The 17821-nt window shown below is 40.7% G+C and overlaps 1 protein-coding gene across 3 annotated transcripts in view; it reads right to left on the bottom strand.

The window, feature by feature from the left end:
• MLLT10 (MLLT10 histone lysine methyltransferase DOT1L cofactor) overlaps nt 1–17821 on the bottom strand; it is a 141687-nt gene that overhangs the window by 51674 nt on the left and 72192 nt on the right. For all 3 annotated transcript variants that reach the window (XM_066627682.1, XM_066627681.1, XM_066627683.1), the window contains 3 exons: nt 16161–16256; nt 10337–10592; nt 6414–6983 (listed from right to left, as the gene is read on the bottom strand). In XM_066627682.1, the coding sequence (XP_066483779.1) occupies nt 6414–6983; nt 10337–10592; nt 16161–16256 (922 nt within the window). The remainder of the gene's footprint in view (nt 1–6413; nt 6984–10336; nt 10593–16160; nt 16257–17821) is intronic.

Genomic DNA, 17821 nt, shown 5'->3' on the forward strand with positions numbered 1-17821 from the left:
GCAAATATAATCAAGATTTATGTATTTTCTGTCTTTTGCAACTTATGAGTTCCTACATGAGAAGAGTGCTTATTTCTGGGCAACACCTGCTTAAAGACATCACTTCCTGCTTAATGACATTGCTTCCAGCCATCAACAGGCATCACGAATGCTATTTGACCTGCTGTATGAAAATGAGTTTGACACCCCTGGTTTACAGAATGAAGCATGCAGATGTGAACAGAACAAATTTTTTCACCAAATTTTCCCAATTCAACCCTGAGCTCAGGCAGTCAAGCTTAGGAGTGGTTTCAGACACACATTTCCACAGTTGCTCAGACCCTAGTTTTTGCAAATCTGTATTGAAAGGGATTCCATATTTGAGAGGTGGGTGGGTTGAGTGCATATCTCCTACCTCTGCAAGAAATATTTGAAAAGCTCCTTCTGAACTACAATAAACAGAAATGATCACAATACTAAAAATTAGTAGAACAGACTGTATTATTTATTCAACTTGTAAATTTTGTCAAATCACCTGTGATCTAGCCAAAAAAAAGGAAAATAGCATGTCTTAACTGAATGCCTATCTTACAACTCTCAAGTAATCCAAAATGTCACAACTATGACAGGTAGAAACATGCCAGACTGCAACAGTGGCACTAACAACGTCAATTATACAGCAGTATCATATTTGCAGCACAATTCTATGCATGTCGATCAGAAGTAAGTTCAATCGTGTTCAATGGGGTTTACTCCCAGGAAAGAGTGTACAAGAGTGCAGCCATAATACTTTATAGAGTTTCAAAAGCACAACTGTACCAGTATAGTCTCCGCAATAGAGAGTTTATAATATGTGTTCAGTTGCCTATCACTATTAGAAGGAAAGCTTTGTATTTACTATATTAAATCAAAGGGACAAGATTCCATCTATGCAAGATCGCAAGATAGATAGAGCAACTTGTGGAAGTTCCACATGAATCCTATAGTGCTACGAGTAAAATCTTGTATTTCTCCAGGTTAGGATTGCACAAAGATTTAATTTTGTAAGCCACTTGTCAGAACTGGAGCACATTCTTAAAACTCACTTAAAAGAAAATAAGTGTATTTATATATTTGAAAGATCTAAGAATTGAACATAACATCATAGCTCACTTGATGACAGGCACAGAATATGTAGCAAAAATGTGGACTCTAAAATTAAGCTATTACCTTATAGCACCCCCACCACTACCAACTATTTACTTTTGTATTGTAATAATTTGCCCTTGGCAAGATAACTTACTTTTAAGTACATGAGGTGACTGTGAGATAATTTTAAAAAATACCCATATGGACAAGGCCAACAGCACAGGAATTTAACAAACAACTCAGCAAAATGAAACTGAACAAGTGAAAATGGTTTTCATGGAGGGGTAAGGGGGGCCCTGTAGTAAAAGAAGATTATAAAAAGATAACGGTGCCTCATTTTACTGCTGAGGATGGTTTGGTATTTTAATAACAGAGCTCTTTAAATTTGTTATGGATGTAAAAAGCATGTAGGAACCTTAAGTAGAAGGTAAATTAGCATGTAATATAATTAACATGTTATATATAACATAATTAGCATGTTCTATCTAAGGGCCTAATCCTATCTAACTTTCCAGCACCGGTACAAACCACAATGCAGCCCCAAGGTAAGGGAACAAGTGTTCCCATATCTTGAGGAGACCTCTGTGACTGCTTCCCAACCACAAGATAGTGTATGCCCCATTGGCACAGCTGCACCAGCACTGGAAAATTGGATAGGATTGGGACTTAGTCTTTTAAGTAGATTTCATTCTATTTAAAAGACCTATTGTAGATACTCGCCTATAAGGCAAGAAATTTCTGTCAATAAATCAAGCTTAGATCATCTCCTCAGTTTATCTGTGAGGTCACTCAGGGGTCAGGGTTGTTCAAGCAAGTGGCAGCAGAAGAGAAGCAAGATGTATGTTACAATCCTTTACTATATTTTTAATAAATTAGAGACTTTACAATTCTTAGGTAACAATTACTGGTGAGTCATTTTTCAGGATCTGGCCCTGGGTAAAATCAGACAAAACTAGACAGACACCCTCAACTTATCTGAGGGTCACAGAAAATTCCATGAATTTTTTTTGCTCAAAACCTGCCCTCTTTATCTGGGGGATTGACTTGTACTCGTGTGCCTGCGGTAGATGCAACATGCTGATTATGTCAAGATTACACCATAGCACTCAAAACAGGGATGCAGTTTACTCCATTGCAGCTATTCTGTCACTATTGATTCTGCTTAACAATACACTCTCCAGTGCAGCGATCAGAGTTGTAACTATTTTAGCTTTTAACATTCGTGTTTCTTAGTCCTCAAGTCTGTGAAGGTTTAAAAAATAAATGAAGCTACTACAAGCTAAGAATTCCAAGGTTTGGTTCAGAAGCAACTTCAAACTATGGCTAGGCAAGACAGAAAGAGGGAGATTGTAAGCATATGCTTTATTCTCACCATTTATTCTCCTTCAGTTAGTTACCACCTTTTACATCTGAACTGGCAGGCTCTTGTTTGTCTTTTTCATTCAAAAATAACGTAAGAACATAAGAACAGCCCCACTGGATCAGGCCATAGGCCCATCTAGTCCAGCTTCCTGTATCTCACAGCGACCCACCAAATGCCCCAGGGAGCACACCAGATAACAAGAGACCTCATCCTGGTGCCCTCCCTTGCATCTGGCATTCTGACATAGCCCATTTCTAAAATCAGGAGGTTGTACATGCACATCATGGCTTGTAACCTGTAATGGATTTTTCCTCCAGAAACTTGTCCAAACCCCTTTTAAAGGCATCCAGGCCAGACGCCATCACTACATCCTGTGGCAAGGAGTTCCACAGACCAACCACACGCTGAATAAAGAAATATTTTTTTGTGTCTGTTCTAACTCTCCCAACACTCAATTTTAGAGGATGTCCCCTGGTTCTGGTGTTATGTGAGAGTGTAAAGAGCATCTCTCTATCCACTCTGTCCATCCCCTGCATAATTTTGTATGTCTCAATCATGTCCCCCCTGAGGAGCCTCCTTTCTAGGCTGAAGAGGCCCAAACGCCATAGCCTTTCCATTTCCACTATGTCTTTTTTGAGATGCAGTGACCAGAACTGAACACAATACTCCAGGTGTGGCCTTACCATAGATTTGTACAACGGCATTATAATATTAGCCATTTTGTTCTCAATACCTTTTCTAAAGATCCCAAGCATAGAATTGGCCTTCTTTACTGCTGCTGCACATTGGGTCAACACTTTCATTAACCTGTCCACCACCACCCCAAGATCTCTCTCCTGATCTGTCACAGAGAGCTCAGAACCCATCAGCCTATATGTGAAGTTTTGATTTTTTGCCCCAATGTGCATGACTTTACACTTACTGACATTGAAGCGCATCTGCCATTTTGCTGCCCATTCTGCCAGTCTGGAGAGATCCTTCTGGAGCTCCTCACAATCACTTCTGGTCTTCACCACTCGGAAAAGTTTGGTGTCGTCTGCAAACTTGGCCACCTCACTGCTCAACCCTGTCTCCAGGTCATTTATGAAGAGGTTGAAAAGCACCTGTCCCAGGACAGATCCTTGGGGCACACCGCTTTTCACTTCTCTCTGGCTTCTTGACTGGCTTATAGTTTCCCGGGTCCCCCCTCTTTCCCTTTTTAAAGATAGGCGTGACATTTGCTATTCTCCAATCATCTGGCACCTTGGCCATTTTGAGGGACAGGTTGCATATCTTAGATCAGCAACTTCATTCTTCAATTCCTTAATAACTCTTGGGTGGATGCCATCAGGGCCTGGTGACTTATTGATCTTTAATTTATCAATGAGGTCTGAAACATCTTCTCTTTTAACCTCTATCTGACTTAATTCCTCAGTCAGGAGGGGAGGGGCTGTTTGGGCAGCGGTATCTGCCGTGAAGACAGATGCAAAGAACTCATTTAATTTCTCTGCCATCTCTAAGTCCCCTTTTATCCCCTAAGTCCCCTTTTATCTCCCCTTTCCCTCCCTCACCATCCAGAGGGCCAACCGCTTCTCTGGTTTCCTGCTTCTAACATATTTGAAGAAGCTTTTATTATTCCCCTGAATGTTGCTGGCCATGCGTTCCTCATAGTCTCGCTTGGCCTCCCCTATCACCTTCTTACATTTCTTTTGCCACAGTTTATGTTCCTTTTTATTCTCCTCATTAGGGTTTCCATTTACGGAAGGAAGCTTCCTTGCCCTTTACAGCCTCTCTAACTTGGCTCATTAGCCATGCGGGCACCCTCCTGGATTTGGTGGAACCCCTCTTTCTTTGTGGTATACACCTCTGCTGGGCCTCTGTTACTGTTGTTTTAAGCAGCCTCCATGCACTCTGGAGAGATTGGACTCTTTCTACCTTCCCTTTCAACCTCCTTCTAACCAGCCTCCACATTTGAGGGAAGTCCGCCTGTTGGAAGTCAAGTGTTTTTGTGAGAAATTTGCCCGGTATTCTTCCCCCGATGTGCACGTCGAAACGGATCGACGTAATCCATAAATAGGATTAAAAACCATGATATCGTTGTGCTAAGGAGGAAATAACTAAATGAAGCAGAACATGTGAGAGAAATAGCGCCAAACCAAGGCTTGACATTGCATATAAACTAAATTCAAGTTTATTGGTGATGAAAGATCAAGCAGTCATGGTGAAAATACATAAGGCATATCTTGACTTTCATCCACTTGACTTTCATCACTTTGCTCTTTCAAATGCTTTCAGTAATAACATTTCAAATTTTATCCACATCCTTTCCTCTTTCGTCCAATTTTATCCAACCTTCCATGACATTCATCAACATTCTTAACTTTGTTTTTCTTTTATTTATATTTAGGTTTCACATGTATTTGCATGTGTTGTTAGTTATTCACATATTTCACTGGCTAAAATAAATTTGAAAGCTAAATAAGGCAATGTGTTTTTTTTAAGGCGATCCATTTTTCACTTTCATCCATGCTCTGGTCCTTAACCAGATGAAAGTGCAAGATATGCTTGTAACAGGCACTCAGAACAGGAGTGAGTGCCTGTTACAGGCATACCTTGCACTTCCACTCTTTATTTGCAACATCTTGTCAACACACCTAAGCTGACATGGGTAGTACTGTAAAAATTCTGCTAATGCTGAAGGGAGATTCTGTTAATTTTATTGACTTTCAATAGAGAACAAGGCAAACAGTGAATGATTTCAACATCTGGATTCAGATGGCAAGTGAAACAACGGTTTCATTCTGGTTCTGCTCAATGTTAACAAGAATTGAGTTCAAACTCCCTGTTCTTCATTGCATGAATAGGAGAGGATGTTAATTTCCAGTCTCAGTTTAAACACAGTGGGATTTACTAGGAGATGTGGAACTAGCAAATCTCACTAGTTTGCACACAAACCAGTATTGTTTTCAGACTCCGGCTGAAACATTAGGATTGAGTTCATGCTATGTCCAAATTGCCAAACCAAATCTCAATTTCCTCTAAAATGGAACTAAGTTTACAGTTTCCTCTATTCTCACTTAAAGAAGCATGCATGTCTGAAGCGTGTGAATGTCACATGGACCCAGATGAAACCACAGTTATGCATATTTGAACTGGGAAGTTACTGGGGGAAAGGGAGAGTCACCAAACCAATCTGGTTATCCATGATGCTTATATTTAACAGTATTTACAGATAACTTTGTATAAGATCCAAAGCGCCATGAGAAGGAAAAAAATTAGCGTTAATGAACCCATGAACAAGTGTTAGTGAAGACTCCTTACAGTACTATGATGCACCAGAGGTTGCATTAAAGTATGACAAAAGCTGTGAATAACAAGCTTTTATGTTGTAGCTGATAATTTCTAGGAGGCTATGAAAAGCTCTTGTGTAAGAGTTTGCACCAATGGCAGAACTTGTCTGGATTTGGGGTCACCTTTCCCATGGAATACTCTTCCACTAAGTTGAAAGCAGTCCTTCCATGAGAGAAAGAAGCTTTCTGGTAGCAGAAGGGCATGTCTAGATCCAAGCCAATTTATGTCTCAGACTGAGCTGATGGCTTAGATATTTGCATAACATGTATTATGTATACCATTACGTTACACTGAACAAATGTACTTTTGACTTGATCAAGCACCACTAGACACTTGGCCGTGGAAAGTACCAATTGCTCCCCAATGCATGGTTGCAGTAAACCAACTCCTCAGAAGTAAGAAAATGTCCTAGATGAATCTCAGCAAAAAGAATAATCACACTGCTTGTTATACATTTAGTTTTCAGACTGCTTTCAAAATTATTCTAATCCTTGTGTTTTCCACTGGCTAATGAGCATCCATTGAGAGCAAAGTTCAAACAAGCATTGCCAACCTATATATTGAAACTATAAATATTCAAAAATGCACTTTCTAAAATAAGACAAACTCCTACCTGAACCAACAGGAGAGGAACCAACACTGAGGCTCTGCAGACTTCCATTCCTGAGCAATGTTGGAGATTTCTGCAGGTTAGAGCTGGTTATGCTTCCTGCAGCAGATGCCACAGATGATGTTGGTGAAGCAGAACAAACTGATAGGTGGGAAATATTCTCCTGACTTTTATTGCCTTTTGGTCTACCAGGCCCATGTTTACACTGCTTATTTCCTTTTCGTTTCTTTTCCTTTACAGTCTCCTCTTCTGTCCCAGAGGATTGAACACGCTTGTATCCTGTTGACGTAAGGCTTGAATTACCCAACTCTCCAGGTGAGCTGTCAAATATATTAGACTGGGAGGCAACAGTTGTGGTTGAAGGGAGACCAATTAAGGAAGTAAAGCAATTCACGCTCCCTTCCTGGCTTCCAATCTCTCCTTTATGTACATCTTTGGTTGACAATGTCTGCTGGGAATGAGTATAGCTGTCATTACGTAGATCGGAGTCTGTAAAACTCAAAAAGTCCTGGGGAGATTGAACTGAACTTCCAGAGGATGACTTTATACTGCTGGGAGTTCCCAAAAAACTGCCTAGGGAGAGAAGGGAGGATTGTTTAGAACAAAATTGTGTAGTCTTAGCAAAGCTGGAAGAAGTAAAATACTGTAAAACATAAGCTTGAGTAATTTAGAACAGCTTTATTATTGTGTTATTAAATGAAGATCTTTAACAAATGCACCAGAACACATCATGCCACCAATTCCAACCTGGTAGATATACTCAAACTAAATGTTTTTCAGAAATGAAGTACCAATATTATTAATTTTCCTTAATTTGTTGTATTGTCTTCTGTAAAACTATTGTAACTGATAAGTAGTCCCCAACAGAACTGAAAATTTGTCACAGGAATAAGGAATGTCCTGCAATCCTTTAAATGAGATAATCCTCATTTAAAACATTTTGCATATTTCAAACACAAAACAGAAACTTATGAATATCCGTGGGGGTTCATATCCTGTAGATATGGTGTAGAACCTCCACCTTCGGAAGCCAAGGGGAGCTCTGGAGCTCCTCTGAGCCCAGCAGAGGGCGCAGGTTCAGTCTCACCGAGCCCAACAATGAAAAAAGTCACTTCAGGTTTCTCAGTGAAACCAGAAGTGACTTTTTAATGCCTTATAAGGCACTGGGAGGCCCGGAGAAGCTCCAGGGGAGCTGGACCACGGATAAGTGAATCCACGGATACAGGATCCGCAGATAAGCGTCTCCCCCATATAATCATTAAAAGGGCCAAAAACGTGGAATCTACTTAGTCAGCAACGCGGGACTCAATCCTATTCAACTTCCCAACACTGAATGCAGCTGTGCCAATGGGATTTGTGCTTCATCATCAAAGTGCCTCCTCAAAGTAAGACAATGTTTGCTCCTTTACCTTAGGGCTGCACTGTGGCTGCATCAGCATTGCAAAGTTGAATAGGATTGGGTCCTCAGATGCTATTTACCAGTAAGCACTATTTTCTGCATCAAAGAATTGCACAATAGTAATAGCAACACTGTAAGTTGTGTTCCCATGCTGGAAGAATACAGGTTGTCAACTGCTGGCCCATGGGCTGAATCACTCTCCTAAGGTGAACCATCTGTTTTTACAGCAGCTGGAATCTTCCTTCCCTTTGAAGTATATCGAAACAATGGGACAGAAATGCACCAGTGATTGAGGATGCAATCTTTTCAAAGCACATCAGTCTTTCTCTTCCTTCTAGGCAACATGAGGAAAGAGAGAATAGCAGGGTATATTAGGAACCTAATCCTGCAGTTTTTCTTTTCTCCCTGGGAAGATCATTATAAAGTGATAATGACTGAGTGGCCTGGGATGAAAAGAAAGCCCTTATTTCCTGGTCCTTCCTACAAGCTGTTTCAGGTAGAAAGAAGGCTAAAGTAATGGGGAAGGAGGAACTAAGCCTGTTAGCAAGCTGTATATTTGAGCTTTCCACTCCACACAAAATAGCCTATAGGTAAGGAACGCCATGTTCTGTCAGCATTAACTGCCATACAACAGTTGTGAAACACATTCCAACAGCACACAAAAGCATGCAGCGGCAGCCTTGTTGGAACCCACTGAGACAGGTAAATTGGCAGGGGAGTGAAGACAGGGTTTAGAGAAGGAACAGGGGTGGGGGGATGATGGCATATGGATGATGGGCAGGGAGAAGTTGGTTTTTCAAGGAACAATTGCCTTGTTGTTTCTTGAAAAGCCAACTGCCCACACTCCATGCATACGTGAAACTGCTTTCTGTATACGCTTCTCAAGGTCTGACCACGCATGTGCTGACACCCTGTGTGATTAAATCTAAATCTAAGGAAAATATAGTACAGTAATCACAGATAATTTTTCAATTCAACGACCGAATCATAGGAATTTACGATTCATTGATTCCTTGATTCCTTGATTCATAGGAATCATAGGAATTTCGTATATAACGCTTTTCAACTAAAAGTTCACAAAGCGGTTTACAGAGAAAAATCAAATAACTAATGGCTCACATCAGTTCACATCATGCTTTTATTTTTAATTTATTTTTCACATTTATATACTACCCTTCCTCCAAGGAGCTCAGGGTGGTATACATAGTTCCTCCTCTCGTCAAGACTGTGACTGGACCAAGGTCATCCAGGAAGCCTCATGGCTGAGAGGGGATTTGAACATGGATCTTCCAGGTCTAAGTCCAACTTCCAAACCATCCTCTAAACCTTCTGACCCTCTGAATCAGCCATTTTCAATAGGCGTACCACTGAAGTTTGGGGGAGGATCATATATTAGTAGGGCTTCTGGAGAACGTGAGCCCCTGGTCAGCAGTGCAGTGTGCCTTGTCAATTGTCAAAAAACTGATGGTGTGTCTTGGCAATTTTAGCTCCTCAGTGTGAGATGAAAAAGGTTGAAAATCACTGCTTTAAACAATGGTTTGTAGAACTGGAGTATAAATAGAGATGCAAAAAGCAAGAAGTCACACTATTAAAAATGTGAGATCAAGTCTAGTTCAGGCACTCTGAACTAGTTCCGATATATCTCATGTAGAATATCTTATCTTTATAAAAAGATAAATATCTTTATAAAAAGAATATAACACGGGAACCTGTCTTCTCAATCTCTGTAAAGCACTATACACATGGTGGTGTTATATAAAAAAAACTTTTAAAATGTTTTTACAAAACAGTACATGCAGAAAGATTTTTAAAAAATTGTGCAATTGAAAGCCTGTACCTGACTACCAAACTGCCCATTTTGAATCAGTTACCACTGTGAGTTTAGGGATTCAGTTCAAGTTCAAAGCATTTAAGTCTGGATTCAGTTCTAGTACTGGGGGGGAAATTCTCTGATCAGTTTCTTGAATTCTGGTTCCACTTTGTTTTGATTCTCTGGCAAACAGTGAGTTACATACAATGTCTAATATCGAATACTACACCGTCGACAATTCACTCTTAAGTGAGGCAATATGAGGAGTTTGGTTCAAAGAAAAAATGGTGGTGATGAAAGTTTCAGATAGACTAACCAGCTATTAAAAAATCACTACTTATATTCCACAACATACCTCTGCCTTCCTGCCAGATAGAAGAACCATATTAGTAGCTTGTGGATTATATATTTTGCAGCTATATAAATATTCCTGAATAGTAGAAACAGAATTCAGTCCTCCAGTGGGCACTATATTAGTTACCATAACTTCCCATACAATTAACTCCTTTATCTTTCATTTTTAATCATATATACATTAGTTTTCCTGTTGGCCTGCTAACTGTTCCTGCTTAGCTGGCCTACTAACTTTCTTTCAACTAAATTAGCAAAAAAGATGCAGTGACTGGATTCAAATATAAAAAGTATATTGCATCTAAACATTTCAACCCATTCAACTGTTGTTCAAAATGGATGTAATATAGCATTCTTGAATAGTACCTTGTTGAAAAGGACAAGCTGAGGGAATCGTTGGTCCAGGAGTCCTTCCAGCACCAGGCTTTCTTCCTCTCTGACCTGAATTATGACCCGATGACTTCTTCCCTTTGCTCTCTGAACCTCTGGTCTCTGAAACATCTTTGCCACTTGAAGCATGTGCCGAGACTTCCTGAAAATTTGCATTGGTAAATCGAGCTGCAGTATCTTCCAGCCTCTTTAAGGTTCCTGTCATAGAATTGTTGGTAGTGCTTGTGTAAGTCTAACAGAATTGAATCAGGAAAGAGGAAGTTTAAAAAGACAGTTAGACCACAAAAAGCCAACTGTACTCCAGGAGATACACAACTATTTCAACTCAACACAGAAGTGCCCTAACTTTTGTAAACAAAAAAGCTAGATGTTTTTTTTTGCTTAATTTTGTTTACCGTATTTTTCGCTCCATAAGACGCACCTGACCATAAGACGCATCTAGTTTTTAGAGGAGGAAAACAGGAAAAAAATATTCTGAACCAAACAGTGTAACAAAATATTTAATAAACTATAACAGAACAACATTTGAATCATGTAAAGTGAACAGCAGTCAACAGTGGCATTAAGAACCATTATCACTGTCATTAACAAATGGAGAGACTTAAAGGTTTGAGTACTCTAGTTTTCTGGAAACCCCAAGAACTCATCATCGCTAGAGTCAGGATTTATGAAGCTCACAAAAGCAGATACACACAAATAGGGGATCACATTATCTTTCTGCTACAATGATGTTCTGCCAAATTCCAATCCACTGGGCCTCGTGCCCGCTTAAGGCTGATCAGTCCCCCTTGTGCAACTCACCAGTGCAGCAAGCAAAAGTGAGTCCAGTTCCAGTCCACAGATGCCAAGTAAATCAGTCCCATCAATCAGAGTTGCCAAATCAGAGTCCAGAGCCAATAAGCCAAATTACAGTCCAAGGTCAGGTTCCAGGTAGGTTAGTCAAATCCATCATAAGAACATAAGAACAGCCCCACTGGATCAGGCCATAGGCCCATCTAGTCCAGCTTCCTGTATCTCACAGCGGCCCACCAAATGCCCCAGGGAGCACACCAGATAACAAGAGACCTCATCCTGGTGCCCTCCCCTGCATCTGGCATTCTGACATAACCCATTTCTAAAATCAGGAGGTTGCGCATACACATCATGGCTTGTACCCCATAATGGATTTTTCCTCCAGAAACTTGTCCAATCCCCTTTTAAAGGCATCAGGGTATCCAAGTCCAGTCACAATCCACAGTCAGATTCCAAATTCAATAAACCCAGTCAGTCTCCTCTCCTACCTCCAACCTGCACTCCTTCAAAACCCTTTCTGCCTCAGGTACTCCTTATATCCCTGAGGGCCCTATTGCCTTCCAGTGGCTGCAGCTGTGTGACTCTGCTGGATGCCCAGGCCTTACCCTTAAAGGGGCCACTGCTGACACCACATCTACCTCGTCGACAGTTCTTCCGTGATTCCAATACAAATGAACAAGTGGAAAGTCCAACCACAACTTGAATTCTCAAGACACAACAAACCTCTGGATTTATGGTGATACCTGGGGCTTGTGCAATAAGCAAACACTGGCATTCTGACCAAGGAGACAGTTTTTTCTTTGTGATGGGGGGGGGCTTACATTCAGATGCTGGATGAGATGAGTGAAAGCGCCCCTCCCCTGCTGTGTGAGTGTGTGGGGGGGGCAGAGCATCTGTGTGTGTAAGAGAAGGGGGCAGCCTGTGTGTGAGAGAGAGGGGGGAAAGTGTTTGTGTTGCAGAGAAGTTGTGATGCTCCAGGCTTGGGGTGGGGGGAAAGAGAGGCTGTGATGCTCCAGGCTTTGGGGGGGGGAGAGAGAGAGGCTGTGATGCTCCAGGCTTGGGGGGGAGAGAGAGAGGCTGTGATGCTCCAGGCTTGGGGGAGTGGAGAGAGAGAGAGGCTGTGATGCTCCAGGCTTTGGGGGGGGGGAGAGAGAGGCTGTGATGCTCCAGGCTTGGGGGGAGAGAGGATGTGATGTTCCAGGCTTGGGGTGGGGGGAAAGAGAGGCTGTGATGCTCCAGGCTTGGGGGGGGGGGAGAGAGAGGATTTCCTGGGAGTAAGCCCCCCTGACTCTAATGGGACTTACTTCAGAGTAGGCATGCATAGGATTGGGCAGCGAGACTGCCACCCCACCCACACTTTCCTGGGAGTGAGCCCCACTGATTCTGAGACTTACTTCTGAGTAGACACACGGACTTGGGCGCCCTCCAGCGCTGCCACAGTCCGCGCAGGCACTGAGTGAAGGCAGGAGCCCCCCAGCCAGCTCAGCCTCTGACTGCCCGGGGAAGCCGAGCAGAGCAGAGCGAGCGGGCAGGGGGCGGGGCCAGGGCCAGGGCGGAGTTGTTTTTTTTTTTTAGTATTCGCTCCATAAGACACACACACTTTTCCCCCCACTTTTTGGGGCGGAAAAAGTGCGTCTTATGGAGTGAAAAATACGGTAATTTAATTTAATAGGGAAGTACAAAAAACAGACCACGCTGAACACTATATCAAGATATCAGCCATCAGTTCTGCATACATTTGACTGCAGCAATTAGTGGAACTGCACACACTGACATACCCCAATATTTAATCAAGATACTTCAGTTGTTACATGCTAACACTGCCAACTATTTCTCCTCACGTTAGTTTTGTTTCTGCTGATATGAATGATTTTGCAACACAGTCTTACCATGATAGCCTTTACTGTTGTAAATCTACAAATATGATTGCTCATATTTGATATTAATTTGATATTTGATACACATGAGTACGTCAGATGGCCTGAGTTATCTTAAAGAACAATTTTCATTCAAGATGGTTTAAATGAGAAAAGATGCAGTTAATGAAAATGAAATGCAACACATCAATGTGAAATCTTCTGTATGAAATCTTCTGTATTTTCATTTGAAATTTTGAAATTACTAAAATCTTAGTTAAAATAGTTAAACTATTTAACTAAACTTAGTTAAAATAGTTAAACTATTAATTAGTAGATTAATAAATATGACAGTTATTGTATTGATGAATAATTTAGTTTGGACCAATGTATGTTCTAATCGATGGCCAATACCCTCATGTGTAACCTGTGTAGTCCCAGCCCTAAGTCTATCCAATGTTCCTTACCTATATCTGTAATAAATAAAGTATTGCAAAAAAAAAAAAAGGTAACTAAAATCTTGAATTAATTAAATATTTTTAAAATACGCAAGAGAATGTATGAATATGTTATGAATAATAATCTTAAACAAAGTGCCTAGGTCAGGGATGGTGAACCGTTGAGGCCTTTTCTAAAATTTGGAAAATACCTAAATTGAGTCTGCTGGTCTCTCTCTCTCTCTCTCTCTCTCTCTCTCTCTCTCTCTCTCACACACACACACACACACACACACACACACACACACAAAGAGAAATAATTCTTTATATATTTACATTTATTTAAAAAATACTGTCCAGTCATGTGTGGTGCTATGATATAAAAAAATATCAAATAATTACAAAAATGAAATACAAGTAAAACAAACTCAATTGTTGTCAGGTGTTGGACACTGGCATGTCACCTTTGACACATGTTCACCATCACTGGCCTAGGTACTGAAGACTCAGGGTCAAACTAGACATGCTGCAAAGCATGCTATGGTGTGTGCTTCTCAAAAAGCTGCATCAGATAAAAGTGACTCAAGACTGTGTGCAAAAAAGGGGAAGTTCATCTTTCCCCTTATACTGTTTTCCCACCAGAAATTGCCACCCTGAAGTAGTGACTAGTTCCCAAAGTGGTAATTTGAAGAAGAGAATAAACAAGCCCCAGGTCTCCCACCACCACTGGTGTTTTGCATACCTTGGCTAGCAGGGATGGGTACTCCCAAGACAGTGACTCGGACTCAAGTTGCAAGAATGCACATTTTTCAGTATTTTTTGAATCATCTTAAAAAGTCTACCACTATTACACCTACTTCTATTATAAAGTAGCCAAGTGGCACTAAAGAGTACAGTGAAGTGGCTTTTAAAAACATACCATGTAGTTTGCTGAAAAGGTGAAGCTAACTTAAACTAATAGCATTTGTGGCCAGGACTAGATTTTTTTTTTTTTCCGGTTTTGGTTGGTTCACCAGTTGCACACCCTCAGAAGAAACTTGACCTGGCTGGTGTTTATACTGATGATATAGGCTACTAACTAGATTACTGCAATGTGCTCCACACAGGGCTGCACTTCAAGATTGTTTGGACAACTACAACTGTTTCAAAATGCTGCAGCCTGGCTTCTGATTCAGACTAGTCACTGGGAACATACCATAGCACGATTAAAGTTATTTCCTGCATTATCCATTTCTGGGTTCAATTTAAGGAATTAGTTTTTACTCCTTTTAAAAGCCCTAAATATATGGGATCAAATTATCTAAAGAAGTACCTTCTCCTACTGGATCCTAAATTCTTATGTTCAGAGTTCTTGCTATACTGTCTTGGTTATCAGAAAATAGTCTGGTTGCTACAAAGAGCAGGACTTATTCAGCAGTGGCATCCATTCTCAGGAGTTTCATCCACAGGAATATTCACCCAACTCACTGCTGGTATTTAGGGTAAAACGTTTGAATGGGGATCATTTCAGTGCTACTGACTCTTAACTGGCTTTGTTGTGCTCCAAGTTGCTGGGTTTATTTATGATGGTTTTGATATTTGAAACTTTTGGGTTTTGTTCTGTTTCTGCTATAAGCTGCCCTGAAAGTGAGTCAATGTGAATCAATGGTTAGCTGATAACTTATTACCTCTTTTGTCTCTAATGTTAAGCCTAATCTTTGATTTAATATTTCCCCTAATATTAACGCTATATTCTGTTTATATCTAAATATGTTTCATTGTTGTATTTTTAAAATTCCATTGGAACTGTTTCTGCATTCATTGCATTGCTACTAACATTAGATAAAAATTTCTCTTAAGATAAATATACAAACATGATGCAAATTAAAAGTTAGCATTCCAGACATGTGGAGGAACCAGTGCATCATTGACTAAAACCTGACTGAAGTGCTTTTCTAACCAGATTTTGTCTTCGTACTAGCTTTACTTCTACACCCAAATGATGTACTTGTAAGTCTACCTTTCAACTTTCCCACACTTCAGAGTAAAAGAGGGGAATGAAAAATTACTTGCCCAACATCAAAGATTAATCTTGGAACAGAATGGTTGTCCTCAAATAGGGCTTCACTGTAATAAGAAGTTTAGCCAACAACAAAAAAAGTCTTCACTCCATAAAACGTACCAGGCATAAAAACTTACTGCCCAATGCCATCCTCCCCCTCCCCATGCAGTGATGCCAAAATGGGGGGGGGGCAGCTGTGGAGGTCTTCTCTGGGTAAGGGAATATTTGTTCCCTTACTCAGGAGTATGCCTCCACAGCACAGAGGGTTCTAATTGTGCCTGCATTAGCGATACCTGATTAGCATTGGCGTAGGTCCATCTGGACCCAGTCCAAGAAGGGGGCTAGGATACAAACGCCTACTGTTGCCACCAAATCCAACCCCTTCCTGGACCTGATCTACCCTTTTCACGCCCCAATCTGCCTTCCGCCCCATCCCCATTGCTGCCTCCCCATCTTCTTACCTGATTAGCATGTTCACAACATTCCTCCAGAGCATGGGGAATGCTCCAGCCCTCCCACAAGCACTCCGGCAGTATGTGACTCCACACACTGCCAGAGGGCTTTACAACTGCCACAGGGAAGTTAACATAGGCTGAACACTCATTCTGCCAGCATTACAGTCCAATAGGATTGGACTCTGAGTTACAACAAAAAATGTATAAAAACTCACTTACTTTCTCTGTAGTTACAGTGAGAGAAGGAACCAAGGATGGTGAAGAATCTGGTTGTTTCTTGTGTTTTTGCTTATGTTTATCCTTTTCTTTATATTTCTAAAAAGCATGAAAGCAAAATAAAATGCAACATCAGACTTATCTGCAATATCAGGCTTATTCAGAATGACTAGCCACTTTATGTATGTTAACATGAAGTGATATTATAATATAAGTTGTGCTTTTCTGAAATATATGAGGAGTATTTTAATGCAACATCCATACATCGTATTATTCATTAAAAAGGAAGCAAAATTCTGTACTCCTGATGTTTGGTTATTGCCAAAAGCTTATTTATGCTCAATATTATAAGAATAGCTTGGTTTACTAGTTGTTCATAATTTATGGTTGCCACTGTAACCTCATTTTATTTATTCAAACACCTATACTCTTTTTGCCTCCAAAGAGGCCCCCAAAGAAGCTCACAACATTTTATAAACAAATACAATAATAAAGCATGAAAAAATACACAAAACCAATCCCAACAAATTCAACTAAAGAGACCAATTAATAAAAGAAGAAAAAGCAAACTCTATTGGGATGAACTTGACTAAATACCTATTAAAACAAAAGTTTTTATTAGCAATGGAAAAACCACAAGTGTGGAAGATAGGCAAGATTCCAAGAGAAGAGTTCAAGAGCCTGGGGCCATGACAAAGAAATCCCATCATGAACCCCGCCCCCCTCACCATTAGATGGCAAGAAAAAAAGGGAACATGGAGCAGAGCTACAAATGGAGCCACTGTCCTTTAGATACTCTGGTCCCAGGCAGCAATGGGCTTTAAAGTTTATAACCAATACCTTGAATTGAACCTGGAAGCACACTCAATGTGTGGTGGAATAAAATGAAGAGGAATAAATGTGGTGGAATAACCAATGAAGGTGGAATAAAATGAGAGTAATATGCTGCTGTGCATAGGCCACTGATGGCAATCCTTTTGGGCTCAGCATGTTAAATTTGGAAAATGCCTAATTTGACTCTGCTGATGTCAACCATCACCACCACCCCCTTGAACAAAAAATTCTTTGCATATACATTTATTTTTTTAAAATACAGTCCCATCATGTGTTGTGCTATGTATTATATAAAGAAACGTCAAAAAATTACAAAAATGGAATGTGAGAAAACTTGGTTGATGTCAGGTGTGGGTGAATGCTGGCATGTCACCCAAAACATCATGGGATTTCACCTTTGACACGTGTATCATAGGTTCGCCATCACTGGCATAGGCCATTGCAAAATTGTGTCTCCCTCCAATTCAGTAAGTCAATGCAGAAGGATACCATGATCAATGGAATTGAAAGCCACTAAGAGTTTCAGGAGAATCAACAGGACTCCGCGCCCCTGTCTGTTTCACCTCACAGATCACCCACCAGGGCAGCTTCATTCCCAAAGGGACTGAAAGTCAAAATAATGGGCCAGAAGACTTTAGAAAGGCACTCCTATATCAGCCTAAGATGTTTTGTAGATCAATTCTTACCTGATCTACTCCACCCCTTCTGCCAATTGGGGAGAAGAACTAGCAGTCAGTTTAGGGTATGGGAGGGGAACTGCTCCCACTCTGCCCCAATAAAAGGTACGTCAGCCCTGTACTCATTAGAGCCCTGTAGTCTGTATTGGGCCA

This window comes from Tiliqua scincoides, chromosome 5 (genome assembly GCF_035046505.1).
Source record: "Tiliqua scincoides isolate rTilSci1 chromosome 5, rTilSci1.hap2, whole genome shotgun sequence".
Lineage (NCBI taxonomy): Eukaryota > Metazoa > Chordata > Lepidosauria > Squamata > Scincidae > Tiliqua > Tiliqua scincoides.